Source organism: Pinus tabuliformis, chromosome 6, assembly GCF_031772625.1.
Source record: "Pinus tabuliformis cultivar Carrire ecotype Pingquan chromosome 6, CPIR1, whole genome shotgun sequence".
NCBI classification, from domain to species: Eukaryota; Viridiplantae; Streptophyta; class Pinopsida; order Pinales; family Pinaceae; genus Pinus; species Pinus tabuliformis.
In genome coordinates, this window is record NC_142292.1 from 573,004,505 (window position 1) to 573,018,464 (window position 13,960).

Here is a 13,960-nt window from a genome sequence, read left to right on the forward strand (position 1 = left end):
TTTTGATGCTTATTGTGGATTGATGCCTATTGACATTTACGAGCCATATAATTTATATGGCTGCGCTAGTGTATATTACATCAAAAGTTCATTTGCCTTTAGAGATTACAAAATGTCATTGTAATAGTTCTGATTTATCGCAAGAAATATTAAAAACTATGTGCTGATTGTTTCTGCTTGAGTGTATGCAGATTGTGAATGACCGAGAGTTTGGGGGTAAATGCTATGGATTTGTCACTTTTACTAATCCCAGAGCTGCAGTTAATGCAATCAATGACATGGATGGAAAGGTGTGCATTGCATGCCTTTGTATTTGGTCAAATTAGTTAATAAGTTGTTCTTACAGTATCATCATATTGCTTGTTCCACTATAGTGGCGTGGACAGATAGATTGAGTATTGGGGCTCTGGTGCATGATATTTGAGATCAATGTGCTTATAAGTTATCTGTTTCCATTTCTTCGATTTTATATTGATGGAGTACCAATTTGTATATCTAGGCAATCGGTGGGAGGACTGTAAGAGTGAATGAAGTAAAGAGTAAGTCATCAAGGGCCACATTTGCTCGAGAAAATCACTTTAGGGACAGGATCAGAGATAGAGACAGAGACAGAGAAAGGGAGGACAGAGATGAAGACAGAGAGCCGCAAAGAGAGCGCGTTAGAGACAGATATGAAGACAGAGAGCAGCAAAGAGAGCGTGTTAGAGACAGAGATGAAGACAGAGAGCAGCAAAGAGAGCGCGTTAGAGACAGAGCCAGAGACACGGACCGAGATAGCGATTTGGATCGAGATAGAGAACCAAGATTCAGAAATAGGATTGGGTGAGGTTCATATTTTATAGTGTCTTACAATTGTTTGTAATTTGTTAGTCTTCCAAATTACTGAGAGTAATACTGTAGAATATTTTTCCTCTCTTCAATTTTTTTTCTCCAAAAGTACCATTATTTTTCCAGCAAGATTTCAGAAATAGGATTGGGTGAGGTTCATATTTTATAGTGTATTACAATTGTTTGTAATTTGTTAGTCTTCCAAATTACTGAGAGTAATACTGTAGAATATTTTTCCTCTCTTCAATTTTTTTCTCCAAAAGTACCATTATTTTTCCAGTAAGATCAGTCTTGTTAGATTTTTCCCGATTCAGCCCTTTTGGTCAGCCAAAAATGACTTTTAATTCTTTGCATGCTTAACACTGAAGTGCCATCATATTTGTTTTTTCGCTGTAGCCTTTGATTTGGGTATAGTTCTGCTTGGTGGTAGATTCATCAGCTCTTAGGAAAGTATATTTAAAGTCATGTTTTGTTGTCTGGCATTTGATATTGGCTTCCAGTGCAGGTGAGCTACTAGACAGAAGGGAATGGCATTTCTCAGAGCCTATCTTTTCTCTTTCACTTTTGAAGCTATTTAAAGATTGAATAGTTGTCTAGACTCTAGATAGTGTAGCTAAAAATGTGTCTAGTGTGAAGGATCACTATTTCTTGCTATTATTACTAACTTGAAATTACTGATGACAACAAATCAACATCATGTCTTATCTTTGAATTGCTTTTACAACCTTAAATAGAACAACATCATCCTTTATTTCATCAATGTAGAACAACATCATCCTTTATTTCATCAATTCTAACACTTGCTCTCCAATTAAGAGAAAAACCCAGTTCTCTTTACAAGAGAGCTTTATTTATAACTCAGTGCAATGTCTCTTGGCCTTTCATCACATCCGGCTAAAGTGACTTTTCATCTTGCCTAAAACTTTTCAACCTTAACTCATTTTCGGATGTCTTATTCTACTTTGCCATTATTGGGTTGAAAAGTGTCATTAACTCTTTTACATGTTTTTTAATAGGAGAGTAATTTTTATAGAATTATTTCTTCTCAAGGGAAAATCATAGTTCACCGTGGGTTTAATTGGTGAAATTTACAATCAACATGGTTCTTCTTCTACCCATTTGAGCAGTCACATTTTCAAGGAGAGATTGTTTTTTTGTTGGCCCTGTTACATATAGTAGAATTGCTTTTGCACTTGTTGCTTGTGCATGCTGCTTTGATAAATTTCTCAGTAAATGCTGTGGATATTAATTTCCAGAGTTCACTAATGGATTCATTGTCTACCTTCTTTTGCAAATGCTAGATGACAGCATATCATGCGTTTGTTCGTGGGCTTTTGAGATTGTTGTTTATTGTAAGTGGATCTTGTGCTTATGTCATCAATCCCGTGCTTATGCCATCAATCCCGTGCTTATGCCATCAATCTCGAAAGGATGCAGAGTAGGGACTAGCTTTGGAAATGGGTGTTGAAGAAAGTGTAACTAGGTTCGGTCTTCATAAATGTAATTTTGATCTGTGTACTTGTAAAAAAAAGAATTATTATTTTTGTCATTATCAAGAATGGGTTTCTTGTCAATTTGATAGGTCAAGCACATGTTTAAGTGCTTCTAGTAAAGTCAAAGAGTCAATGTAATTGTTGAAGATCCATGTGGGCATGTTACACTATGTAAATCTATGTATTAGAGTCAAAGAAATATGTCAAAATAGATCCTCCAAAGCAAAGACAAGTCTCCTCTTCAAGTCGGCTCAAAGAATGAATTTTTGGTGCACTTAAAGTCGAGCTAGCTCAAGTCGGCCCAAATAGGAGGGACATACTCCTATATATAGGGCCATTCAACCTCAAAATTAGACCATCAAGTGATCTCTGAAATCAGCGAAGAAGAGAGTCAAGAAAGAGGTGTGAAAAAGGAGCAGAAAGGTGCTTCTAGGGCAGTGAAGAAGAAAAAAGTAGAAACCGAGTTTGGGAGGACTGTTTTAGGGCCTAATTCTGTCACACGTGCGAAGAAAGGAGGGCAGTTCTGCAGTCACATCAGATCCACAAGTGCAGCAATATATAGGAGTTCGATTGGGCTAAAAAGAGACTCCAAATAGCCTCCATCTCAAGTGAAGGAGGTCCCACATCTAGCAAAGAAAGGGAGCCAGTAAAAAGGTCTATCTCAAGCCTTAGATCAGCCAAATGTGCGAAGAAATCAGGTCCGCAGTAGGGTTAAGAGGATCAGCCTCTAACTCAGAGATATACCGGAAAAAGAGCCTCAATTCTGTAGTCTAAGTATCAAGGAGAAGGAAGATTGCCAAGTGAAGGAAAGTGAGGCATCGAAGAAGAGGCCTCTAAGAAGACCTAGGGTTTCTGCAATTGCCGGAAAAACAACGAAGGAAAGTGCCATTAGTTGCCGGAAGAAGTGCGAAGGAAGAGATCAAGGTGCAGTGCAGAAGAAGGCCTTGATTGAAGAACATAAGGTAAGGTTCAAAAGAGAGACTGTGCCTTGTGCTTGGAGGATCTACTGGTCAAGGGTCTAGGGTTTGGCATTTGTCAATTGAAGCTTCAATCAGAGAAATTTACAGAAGGGTTTTGCTCTCTAGGAGAGAGAGGTTTTACCTTGGCTGAGAGCCAACATCTTGTGTTCTTGTCTCTTTTGTTTTGGTAACTGTTTGATGAAGTAAAAGAACACACACTAATAATAATAAGAGAAGATTGCACTGTTAAGAAAAACAAAAAGTACCTCACAAATAGTTATCATCGTCAGAAAAATCATCCTAAACCAGATGCCCTAGATTCCTCAACATGGTATCAGAGCTAAGGCGACACATCAAGGAAGGGCATCTCAAGAACACAAAGGCTGAAGCATTAGATCTACAAGCAAGGGTTCCAGATCCATCAAAGACAAGGAGGATTTCCATCTCCTCTCCTAGATCCATCAATCTAAAGGCTTCTACTAGAAGGTACATCTGAGAAGGGTTCACATCAAAAACTCATCATCTTCAAAGAAAGGTACTCAGATCCCGACCCATCATTGAAGATCTTAAGGTCTACACATTAAGAAGTTTTCATCAACAAGCAAATCACTCACAAGGCACCTTGAAGGAAGCATATTGAAGAAGTCCAATATCCAAGAAGCCAAAGCTTTAATCGTCAAGGAAGCAGCGAGATCTCTTCACAACAACACTCTCAAGTAAGTATTTTTATGTCCTCTTCGGAACATATCAAAATGTCTTTTTGCAAGCAAAGCAACAAATTGGTTGGGATTGCTAATTTCCTTTCATGGAAAAAGAGGACTGATCTACTTCTCAAAGAAAATGAACTTTAGGACTACTTCAAAGGGAGTGTCATTGTTCCTGCTAAGTGTCAAACTCAAGCCCTTACAAAGTATAATAAGTATGAAACAAGGGCTCAAAGGATTTTGATAGAATCCATCAAGGACCCTCTCATTCCTTATGTTTCGAAACTTGAAACATCTAAAGAAATCTATGATAAGTTGGTGGAGCTATTCTCAGTTAGTACAGCTGGAGAAGTGATATCGTTGTGTAATGATTTATATAAAATGAAGATATCCAAGGAAGAAGGAATAACTCCCTACTTCATGAAGGTCTCTGAGATGAGAGACTAGCTACAAGAACTAGGAGAAGTTATGTCAGACAGAGAGATGACAATTGTGGTGCTCAATGCATTACCTGAGGAATGGGGCAACTTCACATCAAGTATATATGCCAAGAAGGAAGCTACCCCGTTGAATGAACTTTGGTCTCTATGCAAAATTGAGGAGACTAAACTTAAAGCCAAAGATGATGTGGGATCAAAGGAGTAGGCATTTGCTGCTATGGCCAAGAGAAAAGGGGAATTTTGCAAGTTTGGTCCATAGAGGAAGGGTATAAGAGATATGTCCAAAGTCCAATGCTTTGGCTGCCAAAAGTATGGACACTATAAGAGGGATTGTCCTAAGTTCAAGAAGGACAACAATAATAGGAAACGAGAAGATGCCCACATTACCCAAGAAGTGAAAGAAGAAGAGAAGAAGCATAAGAAGGAGAACCCTCCAGATCTCTACTATGACTGAGATCAACTTCTTCATGTAAGTCTTCTTTAAAGTTTTGGGTATCATAGGAACATGTAACAGTAGGATAGAATGCATGGTTTATGAGAATGGCATCTTCAGGAATATAGGAGCATTATATAGAGATAGCTTAGATAAAGATATTCATATAGGAAGGATGCAACCATTGAATGACCTCATCTATGCATAAAGGAATGATCATGACCAGGAAGAATCATCTTAGAAAGCCACTATCATCAACAGGAAGGAGCATTTGCAGAATGAGGACTATAAGGATCCTCCGGTGGAATCTTCAATAGAGGGTTCATGACTTTCAGGAAAAGTAGATGTCTTGATAGGAATTCCACTTTCAAGAAAAGGATGATATGTAGGTAAGGAAAGATGTGGCAAAGGAAAGGAGATTGAGGTAATCTCAATCTAGGAAGCTGTCAAAGGAAGCTGAGATCATCATGGAAAAAACTAAGATGAGGTATGTATGCATCTATGTTTTCAGTTAGAGTCATGTCATCATTTGTAAGCATGGGGAATTGCTCTGGAAGCATGGTCAAGAATAAGATGAGATCTCTTTCATTAAGATATGCATGAAAGCATGGTTCACACATTGAAAAAGACCAACATGAAAAATATCCTCATATGAAGTATGAGGTGATTGACAAGAGAACCTATAAAGAAGCATGTGGGAAAAGAGATCAAGAATAAAAGGACACCATGGACACTAGGAATCAACACCTAATAGATTTGTTAAAGACATCTCCTGGAAGAAGGCACGAGAATTCTGACAAAGGAAGAAAAAGATCAAAGGACCCTTGACACTTGGAAAAGGCCTTGGAGATGTGAAACATGTAGGATGCTAATGATTCAAGCCAACAAAATGTCATGATGAGAAGCCATCTCTTAAGGTATTATTTGATTTAATGTTATTTTTGATTTCTTGAATGATATCTGGATGAGTTCATGCAGGGCTTACTAGAACAAAGGTTGTAAGTACAAGTACAACTAGCATTCATGTGGTGGATGGAAATTCGTGAAAGAAGCATGATGGAAAAGAAGTAGCCATATGACGAAGGTTCTAGATATGTATCAAGAAGGGCACTTTCCATGAGGAAAGGAACAACATGACAAAACTAAGAAGGAAAGTGATCGATGGTTGATGCCCTACAGGGAAGAAGCTTGGATGAATTTCATGACATCAAGGAAAGAAATTGATCAAGCAGCTGAAGGACCCATAAGAAGAAGTTGCTGATGAGAGTCCCTACTTGAGGGGGCTCTGACAAGTCCCTAACTAAAAGGGAGCTTGGGCAAGTCCCTGGTCAGAGGGAGCTTGAGTATATTCCTTTACAGGAATGGACATATCTTCCCTAATTGAGAGGGAGAGATAGACACAACATTCTTGTCTTCACTCATGAAGAAAGAATGGAGGATTGGGTAATCATCTGGCATCCGATGCTCTTTGAGGATGTGTAAGGCATCCAAGATAAGAGTAGGCAAGAGGATTGATATTCTTTGAGGGTTGGGAACCCAAGATAAGAATAGTCCTAGAAGGTCATGCCCATTCAACACTCGGTTGGGTATGTACCTTGAGAGACAATGATGAAGGTGTCTATAGTCATTGGTCTCGCCAACATTTTGCTCTGATCTATTGAGAGATAGAGCTGTTAGTCAAGGCCTTGTTGTAGAACAATGTTGGTTACTATGATGTTATAACAGATGGATTGCTAATCCGATTTCTCTTATGTGAATTCTTCAGATTGAAAATGTCCAAACACCTTGTAATGATTTATGAATACCTCCCTAGTTAAGAGGGAGTGTTGAAGAAAGTGTAACTAGGTTCGGTCTTCATAAATGTAATTTTGATCTTTGTACTTGTAAAAGAAAATAATAATTATTTTTGTCATTATCAAAAATGGGTTTATTTCCCATTTGATAGGTCGGTCAAGCACATGTTTAAGTGCTTCTAGGAAAGTCAAAGAGTCAATGTAATTGTTGAAGACCCATGTGGGCATGTTACACTATGCAAATCTATGTATTAGAGTCAAAGAAATATGTCAAAATAGATCCTCCAAAGCAAAGACAAGTCTCCTCTTCAAGTCGGCTCAAAGAATGAATTTTGATACACTTAAAGTCAAGTCGGCCTCACTAGCTCAAGTCGGCCCAAATAGGAGGGACATACTTCTATATATAGGGCCATTCGACCTCACAATTAGACCATCAAGTGGTCTCTAAAATCAGCGAAGAAGAGAGTCAAGAAAGAGGTGCGAAAAAAGGAGCAGAAAGGTGCTTCTAGGGCAACGAAGAAGAAAAAAGTAGAAACTGAGTTTGGGAGGACTGTTTTAGGGCCTAATTCTATCAACATGCGAAGAAAGGAGGGCAGTTCTGCAGTCACATCAGATCCACAAATGCAACAACATATTAGAGTTCGATTGGGCTAAGAAGAGACTCCAAATAGACCTCCATCTCAAGCAAAGGAGGTCCCACATCTAGCAAAGGAAGGGAGCCAGTAAAAAGGTCTATTTCAAGCCTTAGATCAGCCACACATGCGAAGAAATCAGGTTTGCAGTATGGTTAATAGGATCAGCCTCTAACTTAGAGATATACCTGAAAAAGAGCCTCAATTTTGTAGTCTAAGTATCAAAGAAGAGGTCTCTAAGAAGACCTAGGGTTTCTGCAGTTGTTGGAAAAAGAGCGAAGGAAAGTGCCATTAGTTGCCAGAAGAAGTGCAAAGAAAGAGATCAAGGTGCAGTGCAGAAGAAGGCTTTGATTGAAGAACATAAGGGAAGGTTTAAAAGAGACGCTGTGTCTTGTGCTTGGAGGATCTACTGGTCAAGGGTCTAGGGTTTGGCATTTGTCAATTGAAGCTTCAATAAGAGAAATTTGCAAAAGGGTTTTTGTTGATATTTCCAAATGTTACACATTAGAAATCCCTACTGCATTATCTTGGTTATTTCACATACTTGTTCATTCCTTAACAAGTTATTTATTCATATAAATACTGAAAATAAACACAAATGTAGCCTTAACTCATATACAGATCAACAACTGAAATACTAGACAAACACACAAGGGACACTGTTATTTTTGGACAATCGTCCCCGGAAAAACCCAATGCGGGAAAATCGATGCAACAGTTCTGAGGGTTTTATTATTATGCGGTTTTCTTGAGTACAACTAGGGTGCCAAACTGGCTCACCCAACAAAGATTTTTACACGGCAGTAATACCTCTTCTCGGAGACAGATATTCAGAGTCTCAGCGCTAGTCTGCCCCATGAAAATCCTTTCGACGCTTCTCCAAGGCTTTGTGCAAGCCCTGCTAGCCTCTGTGTAGCTAAACTCTCTATGTCAGCTTTCTGCCTCTCTGCGTTAGCTCTATGGCCCTCTGCGTCACCCATGCAGGCCCCTCAGCCTCTACGCAGTCCCTAGTTGCCTTTGCGTGGCTCCTGCTGCCTCTGCTTAGCCTCCTCAGTCAATGCGCTGACCCTTTGGCACTATCTCTGCCTCTCTGCTATGTATTCACTGCCCCTTGCTGCAACTAAGATCACTTGTTTGAATTTTCTCAGCAAACCACGCTCCAGAAAATTGAATTGACTGATCAATCTTGGTGTATCTCCAACTGATCCTCAAGCCTCCTCTTATACTTTTCTTGTTGATTCTTCAACGACTGATATTAAGTCTCTAATCAACGACTAAGATTAGATTTGGCTTGATCCATGTCATTTAGAACCTTCTCACCCAGTTTTATATTCCAACAAATCAGCAACCGGATGATCAACCCCATAGTTACTTTGGCTGTTCCTTGTGATGGATAGCGAAAGCTGCTCCAAGCACTCCTTTGGAATTGCGTCACCCACTCCCGGCTGATCTGCTCTCAGTTCGCCCCACATAACCTCCATAGCGCAACCTCTTCATCCCAACGTTAACCTCTACAACACTTTGTGCTCTCTCTTTAGCCTTTGTGGCTTTCTGCGTCAGCCTTTGTGGCTTTCTGTGTTTGCCTCTACGGCTTCTGCATCCTCTGTGCTGGCCTCCTTATCCTCTGCGTCAACCCTCCTAGGCTCCGCGTTGCCTCTTCCGGCACTTTTGCTACCTCTCTGATATGTATTCTTCAGCGTCTTGCTGAACTGCCCCTCATTGCAACTGATCACTAACTCGATTTCCTTAGCAACCTAGCCCTAGAAAATCGAATTCTTGATCTCTCTTGATGTATCTCCAACTGACCCTCAAGCCTCCTCTTATACTTTTCCTGTTGAGTCTTCAACAATCGAGATTAAGTCTCTAATCAACGGCTAAAATTAGATTTGGCTTGATCCATGTCATTTAGAACCTTCTCACCCAGTTTTATATTAATACCCATTAATATTTTAATTTTCCTAAGTTTAGACTTAGGAACTCCATTAAAATATTAATTATTTTAATATCTCTCTAACCGGATGGAATTTCCCCAAACCATTTCTGGGTCTTGGAGATCTCATGTGCTTTAGCCTCTCCACCAATTTTCATGGCTAGAGCACATCCGATGCTACCACAGATCAATAGTTTTCCTCTCTAGGAGAGAGAGGTTTTGCCCTGGCTGAGAGCCAACATCTTGTGTTCTTGTCTCTTTTGTTTTGGTAACTGTTTGATGAAGTAAAAGAACACACATTAATAATAATAAAAGAAGATTGCACTATTAAGAAAAACAAAAAGTATCTCACAAATAGTTATCATCGTCAGAAGAATCTCATGCTAAACCAGATGCCCTAGATTCTTCAACATTGTGTAGTGTATTTCTTACCAATTCATTTATTGAAGTTCCTGAACTTTGAAGTGCAAGATTTCCTCCATCATCTCTATGGTGATCCAATGAAAATCAACCAAGGTGCTTTGAAGGCTAGTCATAAAGAATTAAACTCGTGGATGAATTCACCACCACATCAGTCACTATTTTGTGCAAAGAAGAGATTGCCTTGGCAAATTTTGTCTTCTAGGTTGGTTCACTCTCCACTACTTAGCTCCACTTCTTGAAATATCTGTTTCTCAGTACATGGCTTTTATATCTGCATGCATAAATTCTATCTTAGTTTTGGTCGTTTGTGCAAAAACTATGAATTCTGGACCATTAGTTGATTAGTCTCTATCCTTGCAATAACCTTAAATATTGTTGTACTCCATAAAACCTAGATTTTTTTTTCTTGTTTTCCTTTACAGAAAATGGCCAAGAGTACTCCTTTAAAATCCTGCCACCTAAGAGCTTCAAAGATGCAAACTCCAATTACATTATGCAAGGGTGTTTTGAATTAATGACCTACTTGTAGTCTATCAAGGAAAACCTTATCATCAACCTCAGATTACAGACATCTATGAATCAGACCATTAAGATAAGGCTGGTTTTCTTGTAATACCACACAAGGCTCTCACTTGATAGGGGAAATCATGATTTAAACATTTTGTCAAACATGCTGTGCATCCTTCCTTTGGCATGTTGTCAAACCTGGGTGTGCATCATTGGTTTCATGAGAAATGGTGGACATTTGGGTACACACATTTTAAGGGTTACATAGGGGGCTTGCAATTTGAGTTGAGGGGGATGCATCTGACAGGTAATGGGCGAGTGTGGTTGTCACGGTGTAGATGGTCCTGAAAAGTATCTTCTGGGCATTGACTAAAAAACCCCTTCTCTCATTAACTGCATTGGACATTGACATGATTTTGGTGTAGCTGGTTACATTAATCCTTTGGTCAATGAACTAGTCTAGGGTTCAAATCTTGCCTCCATTAGCAACACTAAATTTATCATAGTAGTGGACCCAAATTACCTTTTGAGGCTGCACCATGAACATCAATCCGGAGGCCAAAAGGTGGGTTACACTTTCAAATTTGGTTCTCTGATGCATAGAAAGATATGTTTCTTCATTTTGAGCTATTACTATACATATTTTGAACTTACAGTGGCAGAAATGCGATTACCTCCAGGGAGGTGGAGGTGCAAGTATTCTCTCTAAAAAGACTGAAGGGAGGCTGTGTCTAAGCAGAATCTAAAATGCTTATGTGAAATTAGATGGATTGTTTACATCAAGAAATTTTGTTTTTCCAGTCTTTTCTGGTTCACTGTTCATAATGAGTTCCACGAGTTTCACTACTTGGAGCTGAAGATTAATCTTTTATGGTGTGTCCCACTTTAAGAATTATCATAGGACTCAGTTTTCTGTTAATTATTTAATACTAGCCTTCACAAAGCTGGTATTTTTTGTGGGCCTATTAGTTTTACTTCTATTCAGTTTACTCTTCAGCATCAACATTCCAATGTCCCAAATCTGTCTAGGTTGTATATTTACTTTTCAAATCTTATGGCCCTGTATTAATAACTTTGATATTTCTTTTTGGATTGTTATTGTTTTTTTTTGCTGAAACAAGCACCGATCCTTCTATTTCATTAATCCAAACATAAAATTACATAATGTACAAAAAACCTGATCCTTTACAAGAACTCGGGAAAAAAGAATTCCTGCCAATGACAAAGACCCCCCCCCACTACAATGATCACCAGACATATGAGAAACAAACATGGAAAGACTACAAGAGCCCCCACCCACTAGGGACGTTCTAGAAAAAATACATTTCCCGGAGCCGACATACGACCACCGACCCCCCGACCGTGCAGTACCGACACCCCACGAAAGAGGGATAAAGCCCACCTGGCCCAACAAAACTGCACTTTCGATCCCAACCGATGATCCTGGCTGGATCCAACGGCGTGGACTCATATTGCGCAACTTAACACGATTGAAAGATAATTTGCGATCGAGGGTGGTTTCAAAGTCAACCACCTTGCCACGTGTTGCCATCCCTATGGGATCGCTCTTGAAAATGCAAAAACACAAACCGCTGATGAATCCTGCGATTGTCGGAAAACCGACTAGGGCATGGCTTCCAAGCCCGAACGCTGCAAGGGGGAAACTACCAGTTGCTGGAAAAACTAACCTCGCTTTCTGCCTATTCCTACTACGGAACCTGGACCCGATACTGTGCTTGTTTGGGGAAAGACCCAGCAAAATATCTTCCGAAAAACTGGGGATCCCATTCAACAGACCCTAGGGTAAAATGAGATACAACTTAGCTTGCCCATCTACCAAGTACATACTAATAGGTTGTGTATGTTCTTGCCGGAAAAATCAATTCATGCTTGTCATCCTGGCCCGATATCTAAACACTTCTCTGTCTTCTGCAGCTTGTTCATCGCAGAGAGCCTTTAAACGGTTTTGAGGTATCTCCTGCCACATTTTCGCCATCCTGCAATCTGCATTGTTCACCCCTTGGTTGGCCAAAAGGTCCGCTAGTTTGTTGGCAGATCGTTGAACATGGTTGAAACTAAGCGTTTGAAGCCTCTGGAGGTGACCATGGATTCTTTGGTAAGCTTGGATTAGTTTCCAGTGATTAGAGACTTTCTCTGGCTGAGTACCACAGTTGATTCTTTTCACAAAGTTAATGGTAATCTCTGAGTCCGCTTCTACAATGACATTTGAGCCTTGGTTCTGGATCAGAAACTCTAGACATTGTTCTAGAGCCATTAATTCTGCCATATTGTTTGTGGCTCTTCCTAAATGGCAGTGGAAGATAAAGATAATACTGCCCTCTTCATCTCTTAAAACTCCTCCAAAACCAACTGTTCCCGGGTTGCCTTTTGAAGCCCCATCAATGTTGTATTTCAGATAGCCTTTCGGTGGAGGTTGCCAGAAATCCTTCTCTGTATCCATAGTTGTGACCTTCCTGATTAGCCCTTGGGGAATAATCCCTTTCATTTCCAGTTGTCTGAGAATTCTCAGCTTAGTCTCAGAGGGGGGATTTTTGGGGAGATTGCGTACTGTGGTACTAACTGTCTCTCGAGCTGTTTTAGGATCAAATCAAATAGACAATGAGGTATAGCCTTTTCATTCTTAAATATTCTTTTATTCCTTTCTTTCCAAACATTCCAGATAATGAAGCTTGGCGTGAAGGCCCAGGCCAAGTTAAGGAACTCATTCTCCGAATAGTTTCCTCTCCACTTGTTTAGGGTATTTGTGATACTACTTTTGTCCCTATCTGTCTGTTGGAAAATGGTAGAGAAAGAATCCCACAGCCAGGTGGTGTAAGAGCAGCTGTTGAGAATGTGCTCCATAGTCTCCTCCTGCTCTTCATAGAGCTGGCATCTAGAAGGCCCCATAACACCCCTTTTCCTAATGTTGTCCCAAGTTAAAATTTTCTTATGATGAACCAACCACATGAAAAGCTTGATCTTCATCCAACCCTGGTGCTTCCAGAGGTGCTGCCAGGTCTTTTCTGGAACACTGGAATCAAGCCCAAGGAGAATACCTTTAGCTTCTTTAAGATTAAAGGTGCCTTTATTGTTATTGCCCCATCTCAATTGATCCTGCCCCTCTGTTACTAAAATCATCCTTTGTTTAAGCAAGCTCCCAAGAGCCTCTGCTTTAATTTTTATGGGGCTATCATCTCTGCAGTCAATTTTTCTCCAGCTTCTCCACTTTCCGGAGATCTGAGCAAGATCCCAGAAATCCTTGACTTTGTTTAACCCTTGGGAATTTGTTTCCTGCTTGAGGCTTAAAAAATCCTCTGTTAACAACGTTGGTTCTTGTTGCCATTTGTCTTCTCAAAACAGTGCAAGATCTCCTGCTCTGATTTCCTAGAAACTGTTTTTCTGAACAAGGCTTCTGTTTTCCCAGGCTCTATTCCAGATGTGAGAACCTTTTACATTTCCAGACATTCTTATAAGATCATTAGTATGCCAAGAGCTGGCATATTTCTCTTTCCAAATCCTTGCCCATTGGGCTTTTGGCTCTTGAACCCATCGCCACCAAAGCTTGGCTTCTAGAACTTTACTAAGAATCTCCTGATCATCCAATCCTAGGCCCCCGTAGCTCTTGGGTTTACAGATTTTATCCCAAGAGACTAGGGCCCATTTCTTCTTTGTTTCTTCCTTACCCCAAAGGAAATCTCTTTGTATGTTCCTGAATTGTTCTAAAACCCCTTTGGGAGCTGGAAGGGCTGATAACATGAAAACCGGGATAGATTGCAGAACTGCCTTTGTCAGAACCAACCTGCCTGCCAGGTTCAAGA

At 40.0% G+C, this 13,960-nt stretch overlaps 1 protein-coding gene across 4 annotated transcripts in view; it reads left to right on the forward strand.

The window, feature by feature from the left end:
* Nucleotides 1-13,960, forward strand: part of LOC149259810 (RNA-binding (RRM/RBD/RNP motifs) family protein) — an 87,119-nt gene that overhangs the window by 25,917 nt on the left and 47,242 nt on the right. For all 4 annotated transcript variants that reach the window (XM_089419176.1, XM_089419185.1, XM_089419160.1 and 1 more), the window contains 2 exons: nt 192-290; nt 500-822. In XM_089419176.1, coding sequence (XP_089275302.1) covers nt 192-290; nt 500-822 — 422 coding nt within the window. The remainder of the gene's footprint in view (nt 1-191; nt 291-499; nt 823-13,960) is intronic.